General features: G+C 41.5%; 3 protein-coding genes across 3 annotated transcripts in view; all 3 read right to left on the minus strand.

Annotated features, from left to right (window-relative positions):
* Positions 1-9,581, minus strand: part of LOC103669080 (olfactory receptor-like protein OLF3) — a 116,797-nt gene extending 107,216 nt beyond the window's left edge. Inside the window, exon 1 of the mRNA XM_040643869.1 lies at positions 9,465-9,581. The gene's annotated coding sequence lies outside the window, so the exon portion shown is untranslated. The remainder of the gene's footprint in view (positions 1-9,464) is intronic.
* Positions 1-9,589, minus strand: part of LOC103668971 (olfactory receptor 2F1-like) — a 104,240-nt gene extending 94,651 nt beyond the window's left edge. The window contains exon 1 of the mRNA XM_040643870.1: positions 9,465-9,589. The gene's annotated coding sequence lies outside the window, so the exon portion shown is untranslated. The remainder of the gene's footprint in view (positions 1-9,464) is intronic.
* Positions 4,683-7,546, minus strand: LOC103668970 (olfactory receptor-like protein OLF3). Its single transcript, XM_008697287.2, has one exon. The coding sequence runs from the start codon at positions 6,108-6,110 to the stop codon at positions 5,157-5,159; it is 954 nt and encodes a 317-aa protein (XP_008695509.1). The 5' UTR covers positions 6,111-7,546; the 3' UTR covers positions 4,683-5,156.
* Positions 9,590-24,957: the final 15,368 nt, after the last annotated feature.

Raw genomic sequence — 24,957 nt, forward strand, 5'->3', positions numbered from 1 at the left:
AGATCAAATGTAAAATTCGCAGATTGCTGTCACACTGCATCTCTAATATACTCTCCAGGCATCATAAACCCTGTAAGTGAATCATTTGTCCACTTATCTCCCAGTCAAATACCCACTCTCAGCACCACCATTTACACAACCAAACACTCACCCACTGTCTATAACCATCTTCATGCTCACTCAGCCACATGCTTATCTGCTCAGCCACCCATGTATGCATCCCTCATCATCCACATGCCACCTTATCTATTTCCCTAATGTCCCATAATTACTCTCACATCTTCTATTCTCACCAATGTGAATATCATTGCTTGTCCTCTCATTCATTCGGCCATGTTACTATAGTGTCTGATACTACAGCAACCAGCGACTGTGACAATGTTTCTGTGATATTCCAAGCAACAGAAAGGGAAAGTAGAGATGCTTCTCATTCCTCACCTGAATTTCTGGACACCCGTAGATTGACAGAATTAGTTGAATACTTTCTCTGAGGAAAGCTGGAAAAATTCCATGGCTGGGAGAAGGTAGTCAGGGTGTCCAGACACTCACATCACTGTTGTTCTTCTCCACTCATCTGCAGACAACAAAGGGAAACTCCCAAATTTCAAGCTTTGGTAAAGATCCCACAGCTCTCTCAGTTGCTCCTGCTCCAGGCCTGGGGCAACTTCCCTGTCATTCAACTGCCATCACTCAGCAAGTTATATCAGTCTTACTCAAAACATTTGTCCCATAGATATTTCCTTTCCATGGTTAATGCTGTTGTTTTAGTATTTGTACCAAAGCACCAAATAATTCACGGCACATCAAAGTACGATAGCCTTCACTCTACCCAAACTCACTGAATTAGACCCTACACAGGAGGGTCAGCAAACTGTGTCTTAATGAGTCTTTCAGGTGTTTCTCATAAAATAAATTTAAGAACTCTTAGAACAATTCATTCTGTAAACCATGGTCACATTAATTTTTCATTATAACACTTTACCATTACTCACTTCACAAACATTTCACCTACAGTCTCCAATGACTTCAATGCCACATCTCAACGAACTGAGACAGAAGAGGTTCAAAATCAACCACAATCTCAGTTTTCCTCACTTCTCTTCCTTGTGAGCCCCCACCCATTTTCTGAATCCTGCTGTTTCCCAAACAGGAAATGCTCTCTTCTGCCCAGTAAGGTCACCTCTCCTCAGTGTCTGCCTAGGAATTGAAATAGTTTTCTCAAAAAGCATTTGTGACAAATGCAATAACATATACTAGAAATGTGTAGGCTTGGTTTGTAAGATAAACATGAATATAATGAATTATTTGCGCTAAACACTATGCATATAATTTGGGTAAGCTCTTTTCAGAGAAGCAGATTATTTGCCTTAAATTCCTTGGCTTCAAAATCATTATTTGCCATTTTATAGTTTACTTACCTATAAATTATCACTGACATATCCCACTTATACTTTGTCTTTTAAAACATGCCTTTAAACGTAACTGATTATGGGGGTGCCTGGTTGGCTCAGTCAGTGGAGCACGCAACTCTTGGTCTGGGGGTCATGAGTTCAAGCCCCATGTTGGGCATGGAGTCTACCTAAAAGAAAATTTAAAAAATAAAAATAAAGGTAAGTGAAATGTACCACTCTGGTATAGGATGTTTCTGGGGGCAAAGTGGTAGGGGGGCAGGGAATATACGGGAACTCTCTGTACTTCCTGCTCCATTGTGCTATGAATCTAAAACTGCTTTAAAGAACACAGTCTCCTTTAAAGGAAAAAATATAAAGTACCCGAGCTTGTTCCAGCTTCCACTTAGGCTGTAAAAGCTGGAAAGAACATTGGTTCCCCCCTAAAACAAGAAAAGTTAAACCACAGAATCATAACTATTCCCAGAATCATCAGAAAGCTGACATTACAGGGCAACCCAAAAGCAAGAACTCTCAGGAAAGATCAGCACATCCAGAGAGAGAGAGAGAGGACATGAGCTCTTACTCACCTGGGCCAGAGCCTGGGAGGAAAACAGGGCCAGCAAACCAGCCCATGAGACTTGCCTTAACAAATGGCTGAAGTGTGAGGGTGGGTTTCTAGAAGCATAGAACGGCTGAGAGCCACAGCAAAACAGCAGTGCCCGCCGGTTCTCAAGATCTTCTCCACACGCATGGGACAGATGTTCAGGGAAAAGTGCAAGAGCAGAGAAAGCCTCCTGCGGGGTGCAGGTTCGGCGAAGGCAAGCACAGCTGTCAGCGGGAGAAGGCACGCTCTGGGCACAGGTGCCCCCGCATCCTGGAACAAAAGCCTGAGCCACTGGGGGAAGGGCAGCAAACTGTTTCCCTCAGAGACACATGCAGACTCATTACTGAGGGAGGAGAACAGAAAGCAAAACCACACATTCTTTCTCGAGGGTCCCTGGGGCAGGAAACCACTCTGCTCAGACAGTGAGCCATCTCCTCAGGCTGCTGAGGTGGAAAGACCACCAAGAAGGCCCCCACCCTGAGACACAGGGACAAAAGATGTGCCTTTGTCCTGAGAAGGAGCCAGGACAAAGGCATAAAGCCTCAGGCTCCATCCCCAGGCCAGCAAGATGGAGAAACAAGGCACAGCTGTGAGCCGGGGGCTCGGGCAGCCTGTGGACGGACAGACACTCTCTCCACATGCAGCCTCACAGCAGAGCCTACAACTCAGGGTGGGTCAGTGACACTGGGAAGAGCCCTCCAACCCCGGACACCCCACACTAAGCACAAGTCCTGATACAGAAAATTAATTTGTTGGTAGATGGGGACGATCACAGCAACCCAAAACTCAAGCCCTGCTCAACCCACCAGTGCGTTGATTCCCCCACTCTCCTCACCAAGCAAGACCACAGCACAGACAGAAGGGATGTGTCCATTTCAAGGCAAAATGTTCCTCATCTCACTTTATTACCCCACACTCAAAAGGTTCAGTTGCCAGTCAAAACCAAAGGTCAGAGGAAAAGGCAAAAAAGTATCAGTGTCACTGAACAAAGAAATTAACACAACCAGAATCAGATGTACTTGCTCATAGGAACTATCGCACAGGGGTTTAAAGTCACTCTCACAGATCAACGTAAGGGTCTAGTAGAAGAGATGGACAGTGTCATGAGTGCGTGAGAATTTCCATAAGGACTGAAAGCGACGTGGAGGAATTAAGTAAACGTGCTGGACACGAAGGACACAGAAACAGAAATAAAGTTTGCTTATGAGTTGACTCAGTTGAGCTGAGAAACAATCAGAGAGCATGGAAGCAGAGGAGCAGGTCCAGAGAGGTTATCTGGGCCGCTGACCTTGGAGAGGGGGGAGAAGGGGCAACAGCAAAGGCACGGGGGTCGGGGAAGGCAAAGGGATCCCAGGATGAACAGTGAGGAAGAGTCCGAACATGTTAACCAGACACAGAAATGAGCAACAGCATCTTCGCAATGTCCTCCTTTGTGTGTCACGGGTATATTTCTATTTGTGACTGATTTTCTGCTTCTTTCGTCTCTTTCTCCTACCATTTTATATACAGTTGTTCATGGTGGTAAAATTTTCACTTTAGTCCTTGATTTACATAATATTTACAGCAGGATAACGTTTTAGAGGACATACAGGGTCCATATAGGAATTGCAATCTCGGAGAAGTGCAATGTCCCTCTGAAATGTCTTTTAAATCACGTGACTTGGCTTAACTTCTCTTTCATTCAGATTCCTCCAATTTCTCAATAGTGTCACTGGAGCAGTCAGCCAACTGGTCTCCCAGCCTCTAACCTCTTCTTCCTCTGAATCATTGGCAAGAGTAATAATTCTAAAATGTAAATTTTGTTGTCATATCCCTGCTTAAAAATCCTTCCCAGCTACACATTGGTATTAAGTTAAAATATAATTTGGCATTCAGTTCCCTCTGTGTTCTGACCCTCTTTACCTGCCTGTTTCATCCTCACTACTTCCTCTTCTCTGCCCTGCAATCCTGGTGTAAGGGAATTTTTTAACTCTTGTGCTCTTGTCCAGCTCTGTATATTTCACTGGCTGTCCTCTTTTGGGTTGTTGTCATTTCAATAACCTATATTACTTTTCTGGTCTCCAGCTAGACCTTTCCTGGTCCTTTCATACAGGAAGACTTCTGCAATCACCCCCAAAGCCTTACTCTCTCTGACTATTCCTCACTAGTGTACAAGGACCAACTAGAATCCTGTTGTACATGGGAGGAGAGATGGGAGAAGGTGTTCAATATGGAGACTAGAAGGAGACAGTGCATAGCTACCCTGATTCACTGAATGCATATAAAGTTATCTTATCTTTCATTGGCTTTGGCTGAGCAATCCGTACTTTCTGAGATTAACTACATCTTTTATATTTTATACATTATGTCAAATTTTGTGTTATTCTGCATTTAAAGTCTAGGAAAATAGTTAATTCTTATTTCAGAAATGGGATGGTTTTAACATTTAAGTGGTACTCCTTATATATGTAATAAATTCCTCTCAAACTGTATGCTGTCAAGTAGTGCCCCAGATGTGGCTTTTCCATGGCTTTGCCTTATACAAACACTTCTAGTTTTATTCCTATCACTATAAAACAAGACCTTCAGTTCACGCTCCTCTCCTGAGGTGCCTGCAGCACTCCGACAAGATGCTATGTGCACAGTCACGGGTCCAGCACAAAGACATCTTAACAGCCTTGATGGCATCTGTCTCCTCACAACAGGGACTCACATGGTTTTTGGATGTGGGTACATATGCTGTGCAGTATTTTGAGTCTAAAATGTGAAAATGCTTCTTCCCCCCAGTGGAAACACAGTAACTTCATACAAAATTTGGATGAGTAAGAAGCAGTGGTCCAAAGTAAGATCCATGAATAGGTCCATGATTACAAACAATGTGACAAATCGAAACAGCAAATGTACTTTTTGTTCATTACTCTCAGGCCATATGAACGGAGATTAAGGGTGGGAAGTCCAATTAGAGCAGTGCTCAACTCCACTGAACACGCTGCTGTGACATAAAAATACACCCACACCCCAACCCAACCCAACCCAACCTCCTGCCTCCCACCCAGCATCACCAGTACATGTGTCGTCATCTTCCCGGTTGCCAGGGCAATGCAGATGATGACTGCCATATCTGAGTCAAGTGGGAAAAAACACAGGCAAAGCTCCTTTCTCTAAGTAATGCTCAGGGTTCATTAAGTTGCTAGTTTTGATGTTAACCCAGATAATTGCCCTAATAGCTTCTGCCAGGCCCCCTTCACCTCCTTATTCCTTACACTATAAATCATGGGGTTCAGCATGGGCATTAAAATGGCATAGAAGACAGAAATTAACTTCTCCTGAAGGACAGAGGGGCTGGAGTGGGGCCGGATGTAAGTAAAAATGGTCATGCCATAGCACAGGACAACCACTGTGAGGTGAGAGGCACAGGTGTGGAAGGCTTTCTTTCTTCCTTCCGTGGACTGGATCTTTAGGATGGTGGAGATGATCTGGATGTAGGACAGGAGAACCAGGCAGAAAGGTGTCATCAGCAGAACAATGCTAGAAACCATGATTGCGATCTCATTGGAAGAGGTGTCCACACAAGCCAGTCTGACCACAGCTAGGAGTTCGCAGGATATGTGATCAATATACTTGTTTTGGCACATGGGCAGCTGAAAGGTGATTACAGTCTGCATGAGAGAGTTGACAGAGCCACTGACCCAGGATGTGATGGCCAACCTAGCACAGAGGCCTCCATGCATGATGACCGAGTATCGCAGGGGGTTACACACAGCCACGTAGCGGTCATAGGCCATCACTGCCAATAGAACAAACTCAATCCCGCCCAAGCCTAGGGAGAAAAATAACTGGGCTGCACAGCTCACAAATGGGATTGCTTTATGTGCTGCAAGAAAATGCACCAGCATCTGAGGAACGATGCTTGTGGCATAAGAGACATCAACGAGGGAGAGGTTGGTGAGAAAGAAGTACATGGGAGTGTGGATTCGGCTGTCCAGTCTGATGAGAAGAACGATGAGGACGTTCCCCAGCACTGTCACCATGTATGTGATCAAGAAAAGGATGAAGAGGGACACCCGTGTGTCCCAGTCACTGGACAGGCCAAGGAGGATAAACTCTCTCACCCATGTCTGGTTATCTGTTTCCATTAAAAAATGTGAAGATTATTAATCTGCAGAGAGTCAGAGAGAACAGAAGCTGTTGAATTAAGGAGCCATAAGAATAACTTAAGAGAATGCTCAACCTAATGATCTGCCATATGGGCCAAGCCTATCGGCTTGATCCTAATACCCATTGCACCTGCTCTGTATAAGAGAGGACCTAGCACTGTCACAAGGGCATGATGGGATCTCAGGGCGTCAGTTAAAGCCTGGAGATAAAACAGTGCAATTTTTGGAAGTTTATTACCTCTCTAGTTTACCTGAGTTTCCAGGGCAGGAGGGAATTGTAGATGACATTCGGAGGCAAAATAATAATGATGGTAAGCATGGGCCAAAGTTCGAGGACAACCCTACACGTATCTGTTGCACAAAACATGATGAAATGTATTTTAAAAATTACAAAAAAAAAAAAGATTTGGAAGAAGCATATATATACTGCAAATAAGGCTGGTGTCTTATGGAAAAATCTGGATTAAAGAACCGGAATATGAATCTTGTTTTAATGACTTAACAGAGATGAGATTGAGTTACACATTTAAACTTTTACATACAAAATGGGCAACACTGCATAATTCTCAAGTATGTTTAAGTTCAAATGTAGATAACTTTGGGGAAAGTACTTCATAAACTCTTCCTGGCAGTGGCACTCTGTCTATGGGTAAGAGTTATAGCAGGAGCCCCACTCTGGCAGAGACGGAGAAACAAGTGTTGTGCTCTCCTCTCATATCCTGCCCACAATTTCAGACATAAAAAACGGAAGCAAAACCTTTAGTAAATTTGAAATCTGCAAGGTAGGAAAATATGGGTCTTTTGAGAATTTGGTGTCTTTGGTCTCTGGAAGGAAAGGGAGAAGAGTGGTAATTTTATCTTGTTCTTTTTATTTTGCTACCTGTGTTTTCACTCATTCTGAAATTGCTTTTTATTTTTCTACAACTCTAGCCCTTGTGTATGGTCTCAGTAAAAAGGACAGTATGGAAATGGCTGCTTTGGCTTACTAGTATAAAAAGAGGAAGAGAAAACAAATCTGTTAACTTTTGTTGACTACTTAGCAGAGGAAGTAGACATTTGTTTTTGATTAATTTGGCAAATATCTCTAAGTGCCATCTTTGCCAGATGCTGGGATTTCAAGGGCGATATTATACTCTCCTGTGCTCCTAATGCGCAAGTGGAAGAAAAAGACACAGAACAGACTGTCTTCCCATCACTGTCCCCCTGTTGCCTGTACAAGCTGCCTGGACGACAAGACAGCCCATGACTCACTCTGCTCCTCTCGCCCACCCTGCACATCTCCCTACTACAGCCTTTGTCTCATGACAAATGAGCAACAGTGTCACATCCCAGAGAAAGCAGGACCTTTAGAGCCTAGAAGTTCTTGCTTTAACTCTGTTCTCTCCTGCTTACTGAAGGCGAGAGCAAGCTACTTAGCCCCTCTTACTTTATATTTTTTAATTTGTAAAATGTGGGAAATATTGGCCAACTGAAAGGGTCATTGGTGAACTCAAATGTTTGGAAGATCTACAGTTGGTCCATTAGTGACTGAATAGGCAGGCGTCCATCATCTAGTGAAGGCACTGGTTGACCTTCCATTTTCCACTGATCACATTTGGGATCTTATTCCTTTGTTCATGTCTCTTTCAGCCATCCTGGGTTTCTCTTGCTCTTGGTTGATTCCTTTTCCCTCATTATAAAAACCCAATCTTTGCTACATGATTACCATTCTGATTCTCTCTTCCTTTCACATCCAGAGTGCTGAGATGATTGGTGTCCACTTGCAGGATTTATTTCCTCACAACATTCACCCTACAAGCCATGGAAATCTGGCTTCCATCTTCACTAGTTCATGAACAATGCATTCCTGAAGGGCACTCATGGCTTTCCAATCCTCAGATTCAGAGATCTTATCCTCCTTTATTTCGTTATTGTTTAAGCAACTGAACTATTTGTTCCTTCAAATTTTCCACTCTGTGATGCTCTTCTGTCCTGATTTTCTTCCAAACTAATGTTTCTGTCTGTAGTCTTCGATAATTGTTTTAAACTCTCCTGCTGCATTACTGTGAGGATTTTCTAAGGTTCTGTGCACAGAACTTGTGCTCTTCCTATAGCTTCTGCTTGGAGGACTTGTCTCTAACACTGGGTCTTCCATCTCAAGCCCACAGTGACCTCCTAGACATCACTGGAAATCCAGATGTTTCTTCAACAGCATAATGAATGATTCCTAAATAACCCACCGTTGATTCAACTCATATCTCCACAAACTGTATGCCCTCCAGACTCCTTTATCTCTAGCAATGGACTAAAATTCCTCCTCTCTCCCAGGACATCATGTTTAATTTTTCCTTCTTCCTTATACTCCACAGAATAAATCCTCTTCTTTCATTGTTTGGTTACGAATCTCCCATCTCTCCCTTCGACTTCATTCACGCTGCTAATATACCACCACAGCCTTATCTCCTTGCATCTGGTCAGTGCAAATACTTGCTTTTGAATCTCTCTGATCCGGCCATTGTCCACTGCTGCTAATACTTAAATACTTTTCATGGATACATCAGCTAATTACTTTTAACCCATCATACAGTATATATATTTCTAAAAAGTCCTTTGCCTTGGATTTAAAATTTTTACATTTTAGTTAATTGACATCCAAATATTTCTGTTTTCTACAGTGATAAAGTCCATTTGTGAATACCTGGTAGATTAAGAAAATAGAAATAACATCTGTGTTTATTCCTTTTGTGTAAAATTATCCTTTTTGTGAATTTTATAGATGTAATTATTCTAAACGGGATTTTTAAAATATAAATTACCTGACCTTATTGTGACCTTTAAAATAGGTCACATAACAGTAGAGAACTGAGACCCTTACAGATGGAGGAGGGATCGGGAATGACACTGAAATTATAGGGAAAATCAGGTCCCAGGCATGGATGCAGACATCAACTCTTCATTGCTAAAACAGAAACTTTGGCCCCAATTAAAGTACCTTCATGTGCCTTCTCTCATTATCCAGTTATTTATACAAACAGCACACAGAACCAAAATGCTTTCTCTCTAGGACAGAGATACGCAAACAAAAAACAAGTGTTCTGATTCCTAATACAACACCTTTTATCTAACTCAATACAACTAATTTGAAAGCTCAACTTCAGTCACTTATGGCTTTTTATTTAAATAAAGAATATCCGTCCATTTCCCTGAAACCTACGTGACCTTGAGTGTTGGGGAGCGAAACAGACTTGGCTGGGACAAGTGAAAGTTCCAAATACAGAAGCAGAACACACGAGGGTAGGTCCCCCAACCTGCACGTAGCTCCCTCATGCTGCTCAAAATAAGTCAGAGCCATACCTTCAACAAGGTGACCTGTCCATGGAAATGGCACTTTCATTTAGAGAGAGGTTTCTCTCACTCGTGACTGAAGAGTTGGGTGATGCAGACACTGACAGCATCCATCCCGAGCAGGGGTGCTTGCAACATCCGAATGCATGAAAACAGAGAACCCACGGGTGGCTTGGCTGGCTGGTATCTCAAACATGGGTTTGACCTCCTGAAAGAAAATTACTTCATTCTCTTTGTGATCCTCTTAACTTCTTCTAGCCAGATTTGGTTACCTGACTTTTCACTGAATCTGAGACTAATTACCGAGACCCAGTTTCTCAAACATGTATGAACCTGACACTCACTTTTGGTGACATATTGTACTATGGCCTCATGTAAATTCTTGTCTTCTTTATACTTCTTGTTCCCTGTGGCTAAGACTAGGGTTTTCATGGCAATATAATTCCCTCTGTCTGGCAAGTCTCCATGGTGCAATCCCACAGCCAGTTCTAGAAAAACCAACCCTGGGATGAGTTAGGACACCTGAATCTTGTCTCCAGTTCATTCTCTGAGTGTCAAGGGTCCTTGAATAAGCCCTTAATTGTCTTACATCTTCATTTATCTATTTTTTTAAAAAAAGAAAATCACAATATTGTGAGACCAATTTCTTCAGAAATAACTGAGATAGGAGAATTTAAAGCAATCGATAATGTATCTTTTCTTGTCTGGAAATGTAATATTCTCATATTACCACCACCTGCTAGTCAATATCAACCTAACAAAAGATATCATCATACTTGTGGGGTTCTTCCCTCTTTCTTTCCCTCTCTACCTTAGTACTAAGCTTGCGAATTAAGAAGCCTATTGTAAAATTATTCCCAGGCCTCATGCTCCTGCAGAACACAATCACTTTACCACATTTGCTCTAATACTTAAAACGAGAAGATTTCACCAGTCACGTTTCTTGCGCCTGATCCAAGTCCCTAACAAGTCCCATCATTTCTGTGTCTGTCCCTGCTAAGGCCACACTTCCACAGGCTGTGGATGCCTCTCAGATGTTCATCAGTGCTGACAAAGAGATGTGTCTGCTTTCCTCTACGTTTAACCTGGTCTCAAGAGCTCTCCCTCCAGCACAGGGATGGACCACATAGAAGAGACACCCCCAAATTCCTTGGGCCCCAGGGCTCCTCAATCACCCGGGACTAGTTGCCATTGCTAGGGACACTACTGGGAGGACAGGGACAAGAGCTCACAGCTCACACACAGACCTAATGAGCTTTGGCAGCAGCTGCATTTGCAGGGGAGGACTGACACATCCCCCAAGAGCCTCCTGCATGACAACGTTAATTGCTGCCACCAATCCCAATGCACAGGACAGAGCCTCCACCCTGCCCTTCTCCCTGTGGAAGGCTCTTCTCCATCCCTCTGCCTCCCACATCTTCATTTCAGCCTTAGGCCATTCCAAGCGGTCAGAGAAGCCAGCCTTCTGAGGTTGGAGGATGTCCTCCTAGGGCCCAAACCAGACTTTAGACTTCAAGGCCCCCATCCAGGGAGCAGTGACTGGGGCTGCATCTAAATCTGGTGGAAACACCAATTCTCCCCTTTTGGCTTCAGATGCCCTTACTTCTCCTTCTGGAGACAGAAGAGATGTGCTTCCCTCCCTCGATGTACACACCGTGTCCAGTGGGCTTCTGTGATCATTGCAAGTATGATGGACACCCTAGCACATTCCTCATGGTACTATTTAAGCTCCAAAAATAACAGCATCACATAGATAGATTTAAAAATCTAAATGTACAAAAAGTTGATAAAGGAAGCATTACCAACTAGTGAAAAAAAAAATGGAAAAGAATTAAGATCATCCAAGATCCTTAACACAGAAGGGTGAAACTTCTATCCCTTTTCAAACTCTTTTTTAGGTATATAAACATATAATTTAGGTTTATAAACATACAAACAAATAAAATTGCCAAATATTTAATTGTACAACATGATGATTTCATATGTGTATATGTTGTGGAGGGATTCAAATTTTATTTTTGATTAAACATTGTGGTTTAAGACCATTGTGGATATACATGCTGTTTTAGGAAATAATACAGGAGTATCCTTGTACCTTTTCCCAGTTTCCCCCATGGTAAGTAACATCCTGCAAAGCTATATTGCCAAGTCATAAGATAAGATGATATATAATAGGATATAATTATGTACATATTAAATTTTAATCATGATATGACAATGTGATATTATAATATCACAAGATATTGATATTGATATAGTTAAGAATGTTCCATTACCACAAGAATCCCTCATGTTGTCCTTTTATAGCCACACCAATTCTGTGCAGCCCTTACCCTCTCCTTGACCTCTGGGAATCACTATCTGTTCTTCATATCTAGAATTTTGGCAGTTTAAAATGGAATGTAAATGGAATCATATAGTATATTTCTTCTCGGACTGGCTTTTTCACTCAGCATAATTCTCTGGAGATTCATCCAGGTTGTATCTATCAATTGTTTATTCCTTTTTATCACTGATGAGTATTCTATGATGTATGTACCACCTTTTACTTAATCACCCACATCTGAAGGACATCTAGATTGCTTCTGATGGTGTTACTATAAATAGAACTGCCATAAACATTCACATGTAAGTTTTTGTGTGAGAATAAATGTTCATTTCATTAGGATAAATGGCCAACAATGCAGTGGCTGCCCATAGGAAGGTACGAATCAAACTAACACATATACAAATGGAATCTCAGGAGGAGAACAGAAATAAAAGAACAAAGAGTAAATATCTAAATAGATAATGACGGGAGATTTTCCATAAATCACGAAGTACATCAAACCACAGATACGAGAAGTTCAGAGAACACTAAGGAGGATAACTACAAAAATAAGCAAACAAATAAAAACAACTAGAGATAACGTATTCCAACTGCTTGAAAGAAAAAAGGTGAAGATCTTGGAAGTAACAAGAAAAACAGATATGTTACATGCAGAAGAACAAAAATATGAATTAAAAGACTTCTCTTTAAAATTATGCAGGGGGGGAGCACCTGGCTGACTCAGTCGGTGGACTGTGCAACTCTTGATACTGGGGTTGTAAGTTCGAGCCCTAAACGGGGTATAGAGATTACTTAAATAAAATCTTAAAAAATACAAATAAAAAAATAAAACTATGCAGGCTGGATGGCAATGGAGTGACAATTAGAAAGTGCTGATAAAAAAAGAACAGTTGTCAAATCAAATTTCTATACCCAGAGAAAATATCTCCCAAAGATGAAGGAAAAATAGGAATTCATCAGACAAACAGAAATAGAATTTACTGCTGGAAAATCCACAGTACAAAAAACTTTCATAGAGGTTTCTCAGACAAAGGGAGCATGATACTGGACAGAATTTGGATACACAAAAAGATGTGAAAAGTGCTAGAAATGGTAAAATTGAAGATAAATAAAAAACCCATTTTTTAAAGATTTTACAGACAACAAGATAATAGACAGTGTAAAGTAGAGGCTGCTTAGTGTCATCTCATAAGAAGGACCAGGAGCAGCACATGGTCTTCAGCTTCAACAGACCAGACCACAGAACGTGATCCAGACTGGAGATTCAGTTTGCTTCTAATTTTGTTTTCTTTTAATTTGGTTTGCTCCTGATGTAGCAGATACATACTACAAAGAATATTTTTAAAAATCAGTATGCAAGGGGCACCTGGGTGGTTTAGCTGCTTAAGCATCTGGCTCTTGGTTTCAGTTCAGGTCATGATCTCATGGGTCGTGAGATCAATCCCTGCACTGGACTCCAGTCTCAGCAAGGAATCTACTTGAAATTTTCTCCCTCTCCCTTTCCCTCTGCACCTCCCCACTCCATGCACTCCCTCTAAATTATGTGTGTGTGTGTGTGTGTGTGTGTGTGTGTGTGTGTGTGACATATATACCCTTTTAAAACATCAGGATGCAAGTGGGAAAAAAGTAGTCATTAGAACATTTAGTGAATAATTGATATTTAGGAATTTTTTTAAGTTTTATTAAGTGTAAGAATAGTATTTTGGCTTTAAATTTAACAAGTTTCTATCTTTTAGAAGTTCATAGTAAAATATCACTTCAGAATGATTGAGAGAAGGGGAAATGGTGAGGCTGTATATAAAACAAGATTGGCCATGATTTGATCATTTTGAAGCTGAGCATTGTATGCATGGATACCCGGAGATGTGTTACTCTTCCTCCTCTTCTGTAGGTTTTTGAAATTTTATAACAGAAACGTTTTGTAATTCTACCACGAGCTGATTGTTTCAAGGTAAAAAATAATGAGGCAGCTCTCTCTATATTAATGGCACAAAATGGTTTCTGTGATATGTTGTAGAGTAAGAAAAGCAAGATCTAAAGTAGTCTGTATGGCATACTAGCAATTATGTTTGAGGAGACTATACAGACACACACACACACTATGTGTGCCTTGAAAGAAGACTGCAGTAGGTGTGTGAAGAGATTTATAGTTTGTAATGTACCCTCCTGTACTATCGGAAAAGTTTTGCCAGGCACAAGTAATTCAAAATATGTTTTAAAAATCAATTTTCAAAAATCTTGGCTTTATCCCCTACTAGCAGTGTGGCCTTAGGATGTTTCTTAACCTCTCTGTGGCTCTGGTTCCTCTTCTATGAAATAGGGCTAATAAAAGTGCTTTCCCTCAAGGCTAACACTGAGCACCAAATTAGTTAACGAGTGAAAAGTGCTTCTTGCCTCGCTTACAAGAACTCAAGTCTCATAATTTTACTTATGTTGTTGAGAAAAAGAAATAAGAAATGGTCTAATACTTGAGGATTCACAAGTCTCGCCACATTAACACATCACTCAGGTAGAATAAATTGCTGAAGAGTCGAGATGTCTTCCACTAGGACACAGTATCTTGTGGGTCGCTTTGTTGGATACGCTCTAACCCAGTGGTTCTCCACTGGGTTTTTTGGTCCACTAGGGGACACTTGGTTGTCTAGTGGGTAGAGGCCAGGGGTGCTACCAAAGACCCCACAATGGACAGGACAGTCCCCTACAACAAAGTATTATATGGCTCAAAACATCAACAGCAACAAGGCTGAGAAACGGCTCTAATCTGTGACCAGCATGCGGTGCTGTTTCTTCCAGAGTCACAACAGTCAGATCCAAGTTCCAAAGGGTAAATTTGGAGAGTAGCATTTTTCACGGTTAGACCTGTCAAGTCAAAAACCACTTAAATGCATCCCTTTTAAGATTAAAAATCTACCAAAATTCTTTATTTGCTTTTATATGCATAGAAAATAGATAAATCAAGTTTTTTTCCTAAAAGACGTGTGTTCATAGATGTTCTAACATTCCACACATGCATTTAAGTATCACTATCCATGGTGACTAATTACCCTAAAGCCCTGTGGAGATTAAATGTTACGGTCCACCAGAGAAACAGGGCAACCTTTCATACCCAGATGTCCCCAGTGGGCTTGTATTACAGACAAACCTTAAGGATGCCTTTATGGTTATTAAATACTGAGTCAGATTTTTATTCTCAAATATTTCTCAGTGCCCAACTTTAAAAACAAGTTTCCCCTTAATGGCTTTAGTGTAGCGTTCTCTCTCATGTTGCCCTGCACCGACAGCCCTTTCCTCTCTCCTGCATGCCCAGAATGTCCTTCGTAAGCATCTACTAATTGGGAATGTCTGCAGTCTCCAGGTGGCCCACTAGAATTTAATGTATTGGCACTGGCTGAGAAAATGTCGCCCTGAAAAATACACAGTCAATGCAATGCAAAGGAGAAAAACAAAAACTTAACAGGTAGCCTCGGAGGTACATACTGTGTTTCCACATACCTAACGCCCATGCTCAACATTTCTGCTTTCTCAGAAGGAAGACTGGACGACCCTGTGGGTGAAGAATGCCCACATAATGTACAACTGGGTGAGGGTGAGGCATCAAGGGATGGGAAGTGGACAAGTCACACTGGGACCACACACCAGTCACAAAATGGAGTACGGCGTCTTCCTGGCTGTTGCTAATTATCTTCTTTCATCTCCTTTCCTCTACCACGTTACACAGGGTATGTTATGGTGTCATATTTTGCACATTAGCACACAGGTAGCAGACGAGCCATGCAGGACATTAACATTCTAGAGGAAGAATGGAGTAAATATGGGAAGAAGGTGATACATCGATTTGGGCAGCCAAAGTTGTGAAATGTATGGAATCACTTGTCGTGATTTTTTTTCAACCAGTGTCTGAACCTTCCTTCTGTGTTTGGGGTATCCTCCCCCCAAAAGAGGCTAAAATGCTCTCAGCATCCCTTGCATCAAGAGCACAGGGTGTGACCCAGGTTCTTGTGCCAGATTTGGGACAAGGAATCAACAGCGCAAAAAGGGAGGAACTGCCCAGAACTCAACGTGGTGAGGCTGGCGCTTGAGGCAGAGCAAGTGTGGCTTCTAGAATCAGCAGTGGTAACGGTGCACTATGGGGTATCCGCAGCACACACTACGTTCCCTGGACCCAGGAAAGACTGCAGTGGTGTCTGCCAGGGATCGCTTCTGCAGGATTTTTGACCATTTTTCATAATGTTGGTCAACTCCTTGCTGATTTCAGAGATTTTGTGAACTATTTAGTGCCCTTTAATAACTGTTTTCTGCTGACATTAGCCAAACTTTTCCTCTACTGCTTACAACTATGATCACTGGATGAGGATATATGGAAATCTGGTAAATAATAGGAATAGTACAATGAGTGGGGTTTTTTCTTCTTTCCACTTTTCTGTTTCACTATCATAACAGAAGAAGGGGAAAAAATGGGTTTCCCTTTGTGTTTGCTTATCTGCTTTTTCCTTTAAAAGCTTGGCAAAGGCTCTAACCACAGGGGGAGATCCTCAAAGAATGGTGGAAAAGATTAACTCTTGAGGCTTCAAGGCACCAACCTCAACTCACTCACCTGCCATGACCTGCTTTGCACCAAGATGATAGTCTTGCCCTATAAAAGGATGACTCACCACAGAGAAGCAGGAAAAGCACTTCAAGCTATCTGTCGGCAGTTGCCTCTCTGGACACCCTTCAAAGCCAGCCTTCTGTCCCTGCCAGCGTCAATTTTCCTAGCTTAAGCATTTAGAGCTAATTGAAAAGATGTATTTGGTTTGCCGTTCTAGCTATCTTTATTCTCTGGGAAAACCATTAGTATTTCCCTCTCTCTCAATCCGCTCAATCTTTTTGTCCTACCCACCTGAAACCCAGAGGGAAGCTTGTTAGGTTTGTAGAGGCATGCCATTCTGCAAATCATGAAAGCACCCTGACTAGCTCTTTCCAGTTGTAAAGGCCTTTGGGTTTTCTATTTCCTTTTTGAAGCAATGAGATGCGACTCCCTTCCCTTTGTCATATGGATTTTTCTGACTATCCCTGGTTTAAAGTTCCTTGGCATTTAAGATAACTCAAAAACCTTTGGAATTAGTAACCAACAACTTCTGCAAATTCTTCACCATAGTTCTCCTATAAGAGATGTGTCTAAAAGTTTGGATCCCTTCAAAACCAAAACATTTTAGCATTATATTCAAATACTACCTTTGAATTAGCAGTTTCAGTTTTAGCTCCCCAAATTTTTTAAGAACAGAAACTCATGGAAGTGCATCTATAAACCTTAAGTTAATGATCTAGCACAATTACAGTCAGTGAAACAGCCACAACATACAAACCGCACGTCCACCTGATGGGCGCAGGGACGTTTTTCCTGATAAATGGCCCTGTGAGCTGATATGTAAAATATAAGCAGGAGTTAATATGAGGTGCGTGGGGAGGGTGCCCTGGGGAATGGAGAAGTGAACAAGATCTCTGGGAAAGAGAAGTGTCTCTGCACAGCTCTGGCTGTGGGAGTTGTTACGGAGCTGTGTGCTACCAGAGGAGCCTGGATAGGTGAGTGAAATCAAAACTTGTAAGCCATAAAAAATATTAGTCTCTCACAACCAAAAAGGACATAATTATATGTGCCTGGCTGTAGTATGGAGAAAGGATTGTTGGATACAGGAATAGATGTAGGGCCAACCAGGTGAGAGGTATGGCCATTCTTAGGGAGAACTGAGAGCAGGTTGGATTAGGGCAAGATATGGCCATGGAGAAAAGGAAATGAATTTGAAATCTAGGAGGTGAAATTGATGTGGCTTAATTATGCATTGATGTGACACTCACAGCAAATTCTTTATTGAGTTCTTGATTCTCATCTTGGATGGTTCTGCACACACTCGGGCACCCTCATGAATGGATCTTATCTCCCCCTCTCAGTACCTGCTATTCCCTGACCATGTTTGGCACTTCCTACCTCAGATCTTTGCCTGGGCTGCTCTCTCAACCGGGACCCTCTTCTCCAAATACCCACATGGCTCATTCCACATCTCCTTCAAAGATCTGCCCAAATACCGTATTCTCACTGAGACAACCACGATCTCCCTTTCATCCACACAACTGATCTTCCTACTTTCCTTTTTTTCAATAGACTGATCATCTTTGAACAACCCTTAAAATTAACATATCCTTTTTTTATTATTGTGTTTATTAAGTCTCTTCCCAATAGAATGTAAGCACCATGAGGAAAAAGATTTTAGTCTCTTTCATGCAATGATCTATCACCAGCTCCTAGAATACATAAGTTCACAATAAGTAGTCGATGGAGGAATGAATAAATGAAGAAGGCATATATTAATTATCACCATTATCCTGATGATGAGACTCACCAAATACCAAAGAAATCTTTCTTTATCTTCGTGTCTCATGTGAACTTTCTGTGTTTGTTTTCATGTTGCTGAATTTTGTACATGTCAAAGCCAGCTGCTTATGTTTTCTGAACTAAAATGACAAACTCAAATTCTATAGCATTTTCAACTTGCTCAATCCTTTAATCTACAGCTTGAGGAACATGGTAATGAAAAGCATCCTAAAAGGAGACTTAAGGTCAAAATGCAAGTCCATTCATGAGTGAAGACATCCAAACTGTCATTTTAAATGTGCATATGCATGGGGACTATACTGCAAAAACTGTATCATCCTGCTTTTCATGGTCAGAAATCAATACACACCTGAAAGGTAAGTTGTAGCCTCTGGAATCTAGAATAGAAATATTGACCAAAAGACTAATCATTTGCCTAGAACTGATTACCTTGAACACTCTAATCTGATATGCTCAGTGGCTTGAGGATTAATATTAGCCAAATATTTTCTATCACTGTATGTTACTTTTTAAAAATGAGATTTAACTTTTATACAATAAAATGTATGGACTTGAATGTTCAGTGCTGTGAGTTTTGACATATATACCCATATAATCTGCACCCAAACAAGATATAAAACATTTCCAGAAACTCCCTTTGTGCCTCGTGCTCCTCTGTAGCCAATATACTCCCACAGAGGCAAACACTTTCGGATCTTTATCACAAGAGATACTAGTCTTCTTGCACACGCACACACACACACACACACAGGAGTGCATATAAAACCGGTGACATCGGAGCAAGCTCTGTGGCTTGAACCAATGTCTGTTTCCTGGCTGTGATATTGCACTATAATTACGCAAGATGTCACCATTCAGGAAAACTAGGTGAAGGGTACACAAGAATTCCCTGTACATTTTTTTTAACAACTTCCTGTGAATCTATAATTATTTCAAATTGTTGAACGATTTAATTAAGCACAACATGCAGCTATGCTTTTAAAAATAGGGGCTGAAAAAGGAAGAAAATATTTAATAATGTTAAGAGCAGCTTTCTTTGGATCTAGTAATGATGGCAGATTTATTTTTATCTATCTAGATGTTTAAATTCCTAATGGAAAAAAATTCAGGCTTTCAGTTTTGTTTTTGTTTTCCTTTAGACATTCTTTGAGTCTCCTGGCACAGAAAGAAAGAGGTTTCAAACAATCTTTGAAATGTAAAGGCATCAACCCTGCCTCACTCCCAGCCCCCTAAGCCGAGCTCCCAGTTTGTCCTAAGGTGAGAACATGTCCCTGGAACACAGTGAACCACGTGGATGGCTAGCAAAGCTGTTCTGGGCTTTAGATAGCCATGGTCTCTCCAGCCAGCCTCTCTGTTGCGTGCTGCCTTCTGCCACGGGAGTAGTCGATTTGTCTTGCTTGGCATTGGAAGCTCAAGGAAAGAACAGATCTGGTTTGTAGCTTTTAGGTAGTTGGCCTAATGGAAATATTTTCTCCTCGCCCCTCCCACCTGAAGCAGAAAGAGAAGTTTTGTGAGCATGTAAGGGCACAGGGCTCCTAATGCCATTGGAAAGCCATGCCCATGACTCATTCTTTCCATTCCTAGAAGGCAGCTTAGCTTTTTAATTTGCACTTCTTTATTTTAATGCAAAACAACCTCCTTCCTTCTCCTTTATGCTTCTTTACCCGATAGCCCCTTGGTAATAATTTTCAGAAGCCTTTGGAACTAGCAACCTCCAATTGTGTAAAATGTCTCCGTTAGCACTTCAGTGAGAAAGCTGTGTCAGAACCAACAGCTAAGAAAGAATCTGATTCTTTAAAGGGGAAAAAAAAAAAGTACCTTTTAACAAGACTAAAAGATTTTTAAGTGATTTTGTAATTTCTTTTCACCCAGCTCTGTGAATTGCCCGAGCCTAGCAGCTCTACAAGCTGCATCTATAAATCTTACTGAGTCAGGAGCGTCTCCACTGCAAAGCTCTCCAGCCCCTCGGGCCTCCAGTGAAGCCCAGAAGGAAGAAAGGGAGCTTTTATGGACAATAATTCTCCTTTTCACTTTCTTTTCTTACTTTAAAAACTCTTGGCTGTTTATCTGTCTCCTTATCACTTCTCTGAGGGTGAGCCTCTTCCTAAGCGTATTCTGAGCTGAAATCCTAAATTGTGTAGATGAGGGAGTTTTTACCTTTCAAAGTTTCTGGAATATGCAAGGTTAGCTTACCAGGCATCAAGGATGAGAGGGCAGGAGGCCCTTCCCTGGGGTGGGGCGGCGGGGAGGGGGGCGCAGTTATGGACGGTGCACGTGGTTGCAATGGTGGATCTTTGTGACCGTGAGGCATAGGAAGTAGGTTTATGAGTTAGAGACTCTCTGGGAGCCCAAAGGGGCCAAAGTTTCCTTGAGGATTATCTGTTTCTGTTTTACTCCACTTGTATTACTCTCGTGCCGTATTTCTCATCTCAGAATCTCACGGTCCCGACACATTCCTTTTTTCTTTAGCTGTGTTGAAAGAAACAGTCTCTGTTCATTTCCATGACATGAAAACTGAGCTCCAGGGAAGAACGAGGATTGCTCCACGTCACAACAAATTAATGACAGAGCTCAGGCCCAGCTCCCCAGATGCCCTGCCTTCCATCTGTTCTTTCTGTGGCACAACCTCTGGAGCTCAGCAACTCACCCACCGGTTCCACGTGTTGAGGGGACAGGCAAGGGCAATCCACCAGCCAGCACTCACACACTTGGTACCCAGGCTTGGATGCAAGCTTGATTCATGACGGCAGATGCAGACACAGCCCTTCCTCTCCCATCCGCGTTTGCCATCCCACCTTCTCCTTACCCTCCCATTAAAAAAGCTAAGAGAAATGTTCTAAATAATCAAATAAAGAAAGGCTAATGTGATATGACAACTATGCCGATACAAATAAAGCCAGGTCAGTGGCCTGAGGTATGCCATCGCTACCACATCCGGAAAAGTGAGTTTATGGGGTTATACACTAAATTAAAATAGCACCGGAGGACTGTATTATAGAGGAGCTAAATGAGAGATTTTTGCAAAAGAAACTGCTTGGCAGACATCACCTTAATCAAGTAATGGGCATGGACATCATCTGTAATGGGAGAAGATGAAATCACGTGACATCCGATAGAACGAAGAACTCCACGTCGCTTCTGTGATACTCTGGCCAAAATGCATAACCTGAAACTCATGATGAGGAAATAGCAGAGAAATTCAAATTGAGGATATAGAAAGTAACTGACTGTAGTCGTTAAAAGTGTCAAGGTTATAACACGAAGGAAAGACTGAAGAAGACTAAAACAATAACAAATACGACACGTGTGATCCCTTGGAGTGGGCACTGCGAAGTCCTCCAGGGGGATCATGGGATCTCCAGAGGTCAGGGAGGCTGTGGGATCAATAATGAGTCGGGCAAGACTCTGACTCAAATGTCCAACATCTTTTTACCGAAATCACCCAACTGGCTATTAACACTTTTTCTTTAACTTCAACACGGAAGTGAAGTCCCTCCAGGAGAGTAAAGTTTGTGATCTCCTGCCCATCAAGTTTTCAACAATAACAAAAGTTGAGGTGTCCTTTCCACCTCATCCTCCCTGGGCCAAAATGGGGTTTGCTGCCTCTCAGGGCTCTCTGTCCTTAAAAGAGAAGAGCCACCTGTTCCACCTGTCAGCTCGTTCATCACACTCCAAGACGTGAGCTAGGGTCCAAGATGCAGGCTCAGCTGTTCCATCCTGAGTCCTGTAATTCTCCCTGGCTCTGTCTTCCTCTTCTGCCACTTCCATTACACATCAGCAAAAAGAACTCCAGGCAGCTCTCAGGCTGGTTATGCAAGCAGAGTCATGAGTCAAGCTTGACGCTGTGCTTGGCTGAACCGGGCCATAGTTCCAGGGTCTTTATTATTGCCTTACAGAAAACTTTTTGCAATCTCATCAGATAGTTCAAATTTTTTGCTCATCCCCTGATAGATAGTCAGAAATCTGGCATGCATTTTCTCAGCCCTCGCCACCCTTCCAAAGACTCTAAGACCAGCACCCAGTAACGCACTGAGCTATTGCTGGCACAGCTTTCAACTCGGGCATCACCTCTAGATTCTGCCAGAAGAGTCCTTTGTCTCTCAGACCCCTACTGTATTTGTTCCATAGTTTAAACTCCTTACTTCTGCTCTGCCTTTCTGTACCCTAAAAACATCCTTGGCTTTCTGGACTTGGTAGAAAGACATGGATGTGATCCCATGTGGATGGGATTGCTTGTCCTGTTGCCCATCATAGCCCCAAAGCCCAGGATTCTGGAAAAGAAATCAGCAAATCTCATTCTGTTTGGATTTGTCATATTACCCATCGATCTAACGTTTTCCTCAAAATATGTTAATCGATATGGACTTGTCCTCACCAGCACACATCCCCCACGACGCTACGAGCTATCATTCCCTGGCATCTTTCTCAACACAGAATAATCCTGACTCTTCAATTGAACCATTGGTTTTAAATTACAGACTTAATCTTTAGAAATGAGAGCACAGCATCCTCTTTTCCCCTCAGAACACATTTTAAGTACCATTATCATTTTCTCAGGGTCTACTTCAGCTTCTTGAAACTATTTTTCTAACAGTTTAGCAGCCATGGTTAAGCAATGCCGTTGGCTCAGTCCTCTGACCTGATGCTATTCAAACATTGTAGGGCAATGCACAAGAGAGCAGCCTTCATGTGACCTATCCAACACACACTCATAATCCCAGAGAAAGACTAATCACTTCTTATTACAAGTGTGTGCGATAGATTCCAATCCATGCAGAGATTTTGGAGCAACTTTTTGTATTCAGCCTGTTTCCAAACTCCATCCATGAGCACGGGGCTTTAGTCCTATATTCTCAAGGTTTATCCTAAGCAAGCACCTGTAATTAGCACGAACTTTCTTCCTAGGTCTTCTTCCTCTTCTTTCCCAGCACCTTGGCCCTGTTCCCTGCAACCGCCCACCACAAGTCCTCTGTGCCCAGTCTTCAGTTTGAGTTTCCAGTCATTTCTCTTGCTCCATTCAGCTCCCCTACTTATTCCAAGGCTGAGACAGGAAGGAGATGAGAAAGGACAGGGAGCGGGATCCTTACAAGAGCAGCCTCTGCAAGGACTGTCTAGGAGATATATGGACTTATAAACTGCAGATACTAGTTTTAAGCTGGTAAATCTTCCTAAATTCCCCACACCCTGGCTTATATTTTTAAAATATGCCTCTCTCTCATTGAAGGCTCTATATGTGTCAGGTTCCAGGAAGGAAAGAAAGGAGAGAAAAACCCATTCTGCCACACATGCTTTGATCTGTACCAAAAAGGATTTCAGTTAACATGTGGACAGCCTGCATAATGTCTGGAAAAGAAGAAGATACTGAGTCCATCAGAAGTTCAGATAGGTACACACATATCCAGGAACCGGGAGTATAAATGTACAAAACATTTCTAGAGGATAATTTGTTACTATGTATCAAAAAACCCTCTAAATGCTAATCTTTTGGCTTGTTTCCATTCTCCTTCAAGGACTCCACCCTATAACCAGAAATGCAGATCAAGAGGTAGGTAAAACAGGTATTTTTAACACAATTATTGTGATTAGCAAAGTTCTGGAATAATCTAATTTCCAAAATGGAAAACGACCAAATATAATTTCAGTAAATAAGGTGAACCGTTATACAGCCGTTAAAAAACCATGTTTGAATGTTTAAGAACATGATAAAATGTTCAAGATATAAGTCATGGGGAAAAGAATGCAACCTGGAACTGTATACAATATACAAAAGCATGCCAATTTTACAAATACCTGAATATATGTAAATATATAAATACTTTATAGATATAGATGTATAATAACTGATCAGAATGCTAATAAATATCACAGGAAAAAAGTTTCATTTTTAAATAAATAGAAGTAGTATTACATTAAATAAATGTAAGGAGTACTATTTACTGCAGGACTGCTCAGAGCCTTCAATATGCTGATATGACTTTGAATCTGCAAAAATAGATGTAGCATATGGAATTTCTCAAAGTTATTTGAGCAGTTCACTTACTAAAATGTTCCTGACCAATGTTCCATAGAATAAAAACCTAGGACTGCTGTATTGATGAAGTTTATTTAAAAAAAAGAAATAGATCAAAACTCTTAAATAAAGCATTAAAGTAATTTTAACACCTTAATAAAAACATAATTTCCCATAATCAAAACCATGAATTCCACCAATGTAAGAAGTTAAAACCTACTGGCTCAAAAAAAAAAAAGAAGAAGAAGAAATGTAGTAAGATGTTTTGTTCATTCCAGATTTTATATATTTTGGTACACTAGAAATAAAAATATACTTCCTTAACATGATAAGTATTATCTCTCCATTTTAAATCAATAGCTAACAACACACTTAATAGTTTCTTTAAACAAAGACCAGTAGAGAGGTGTCTAGGTGGCTCAGTCGGTTAAGCATCTGCCTTCAGCTCAGGTCGTGATCCCAGGGTCCTGGGATCAGCCCCATGTGAGGCTCCCTGCTCAGCGGGGAGTCTGCTTCTCCCTCCACCCCCACCACCCCCCAACCCCCGCGCCCAGGTCTGTGCTCATTCTCTCTGTCTCTGTCCCTCTCAAGTAAATAAATAAATAAAATCTCAGGGAAAAAAAAGATCAGTAGCATTCCTTCAGACCAGCATGATCTGATCAGTTGGAAAATGTAATGAATGTAATGAAAAAATATGATATTTAAGGTAAACAAAATAAATAGACTATAAATAGGATTTATATCAGTTCTAATGTCAAAACCTCACACAATCACAGTGGTTACATACCCGTGT

This window comes from Ursus maritimus, unplaced genomic scaffold (genome assembly GCF_017311325.1).
Source record: "Ursus maritimus isolate PB19 unplaced genomic scaffold, ASM1731132v1 scaffold_3, whole genome shotgun sequence".
Taxonomy (NCBI): Eukaryota; Metazoa; Chordata; class Mammalia; order Carnivora; family Ursidae; genus Ursus; species Ursus maritimus.

Coding starts and splice junctions, on each gene's coding strand:
- LOC103668970 (XM_008697287.2), bottom strand. CDS start 6,110: ATGGAAACAGATAACCAGACATGGGTGAGAGAGTTTATCCTCCTTGGC.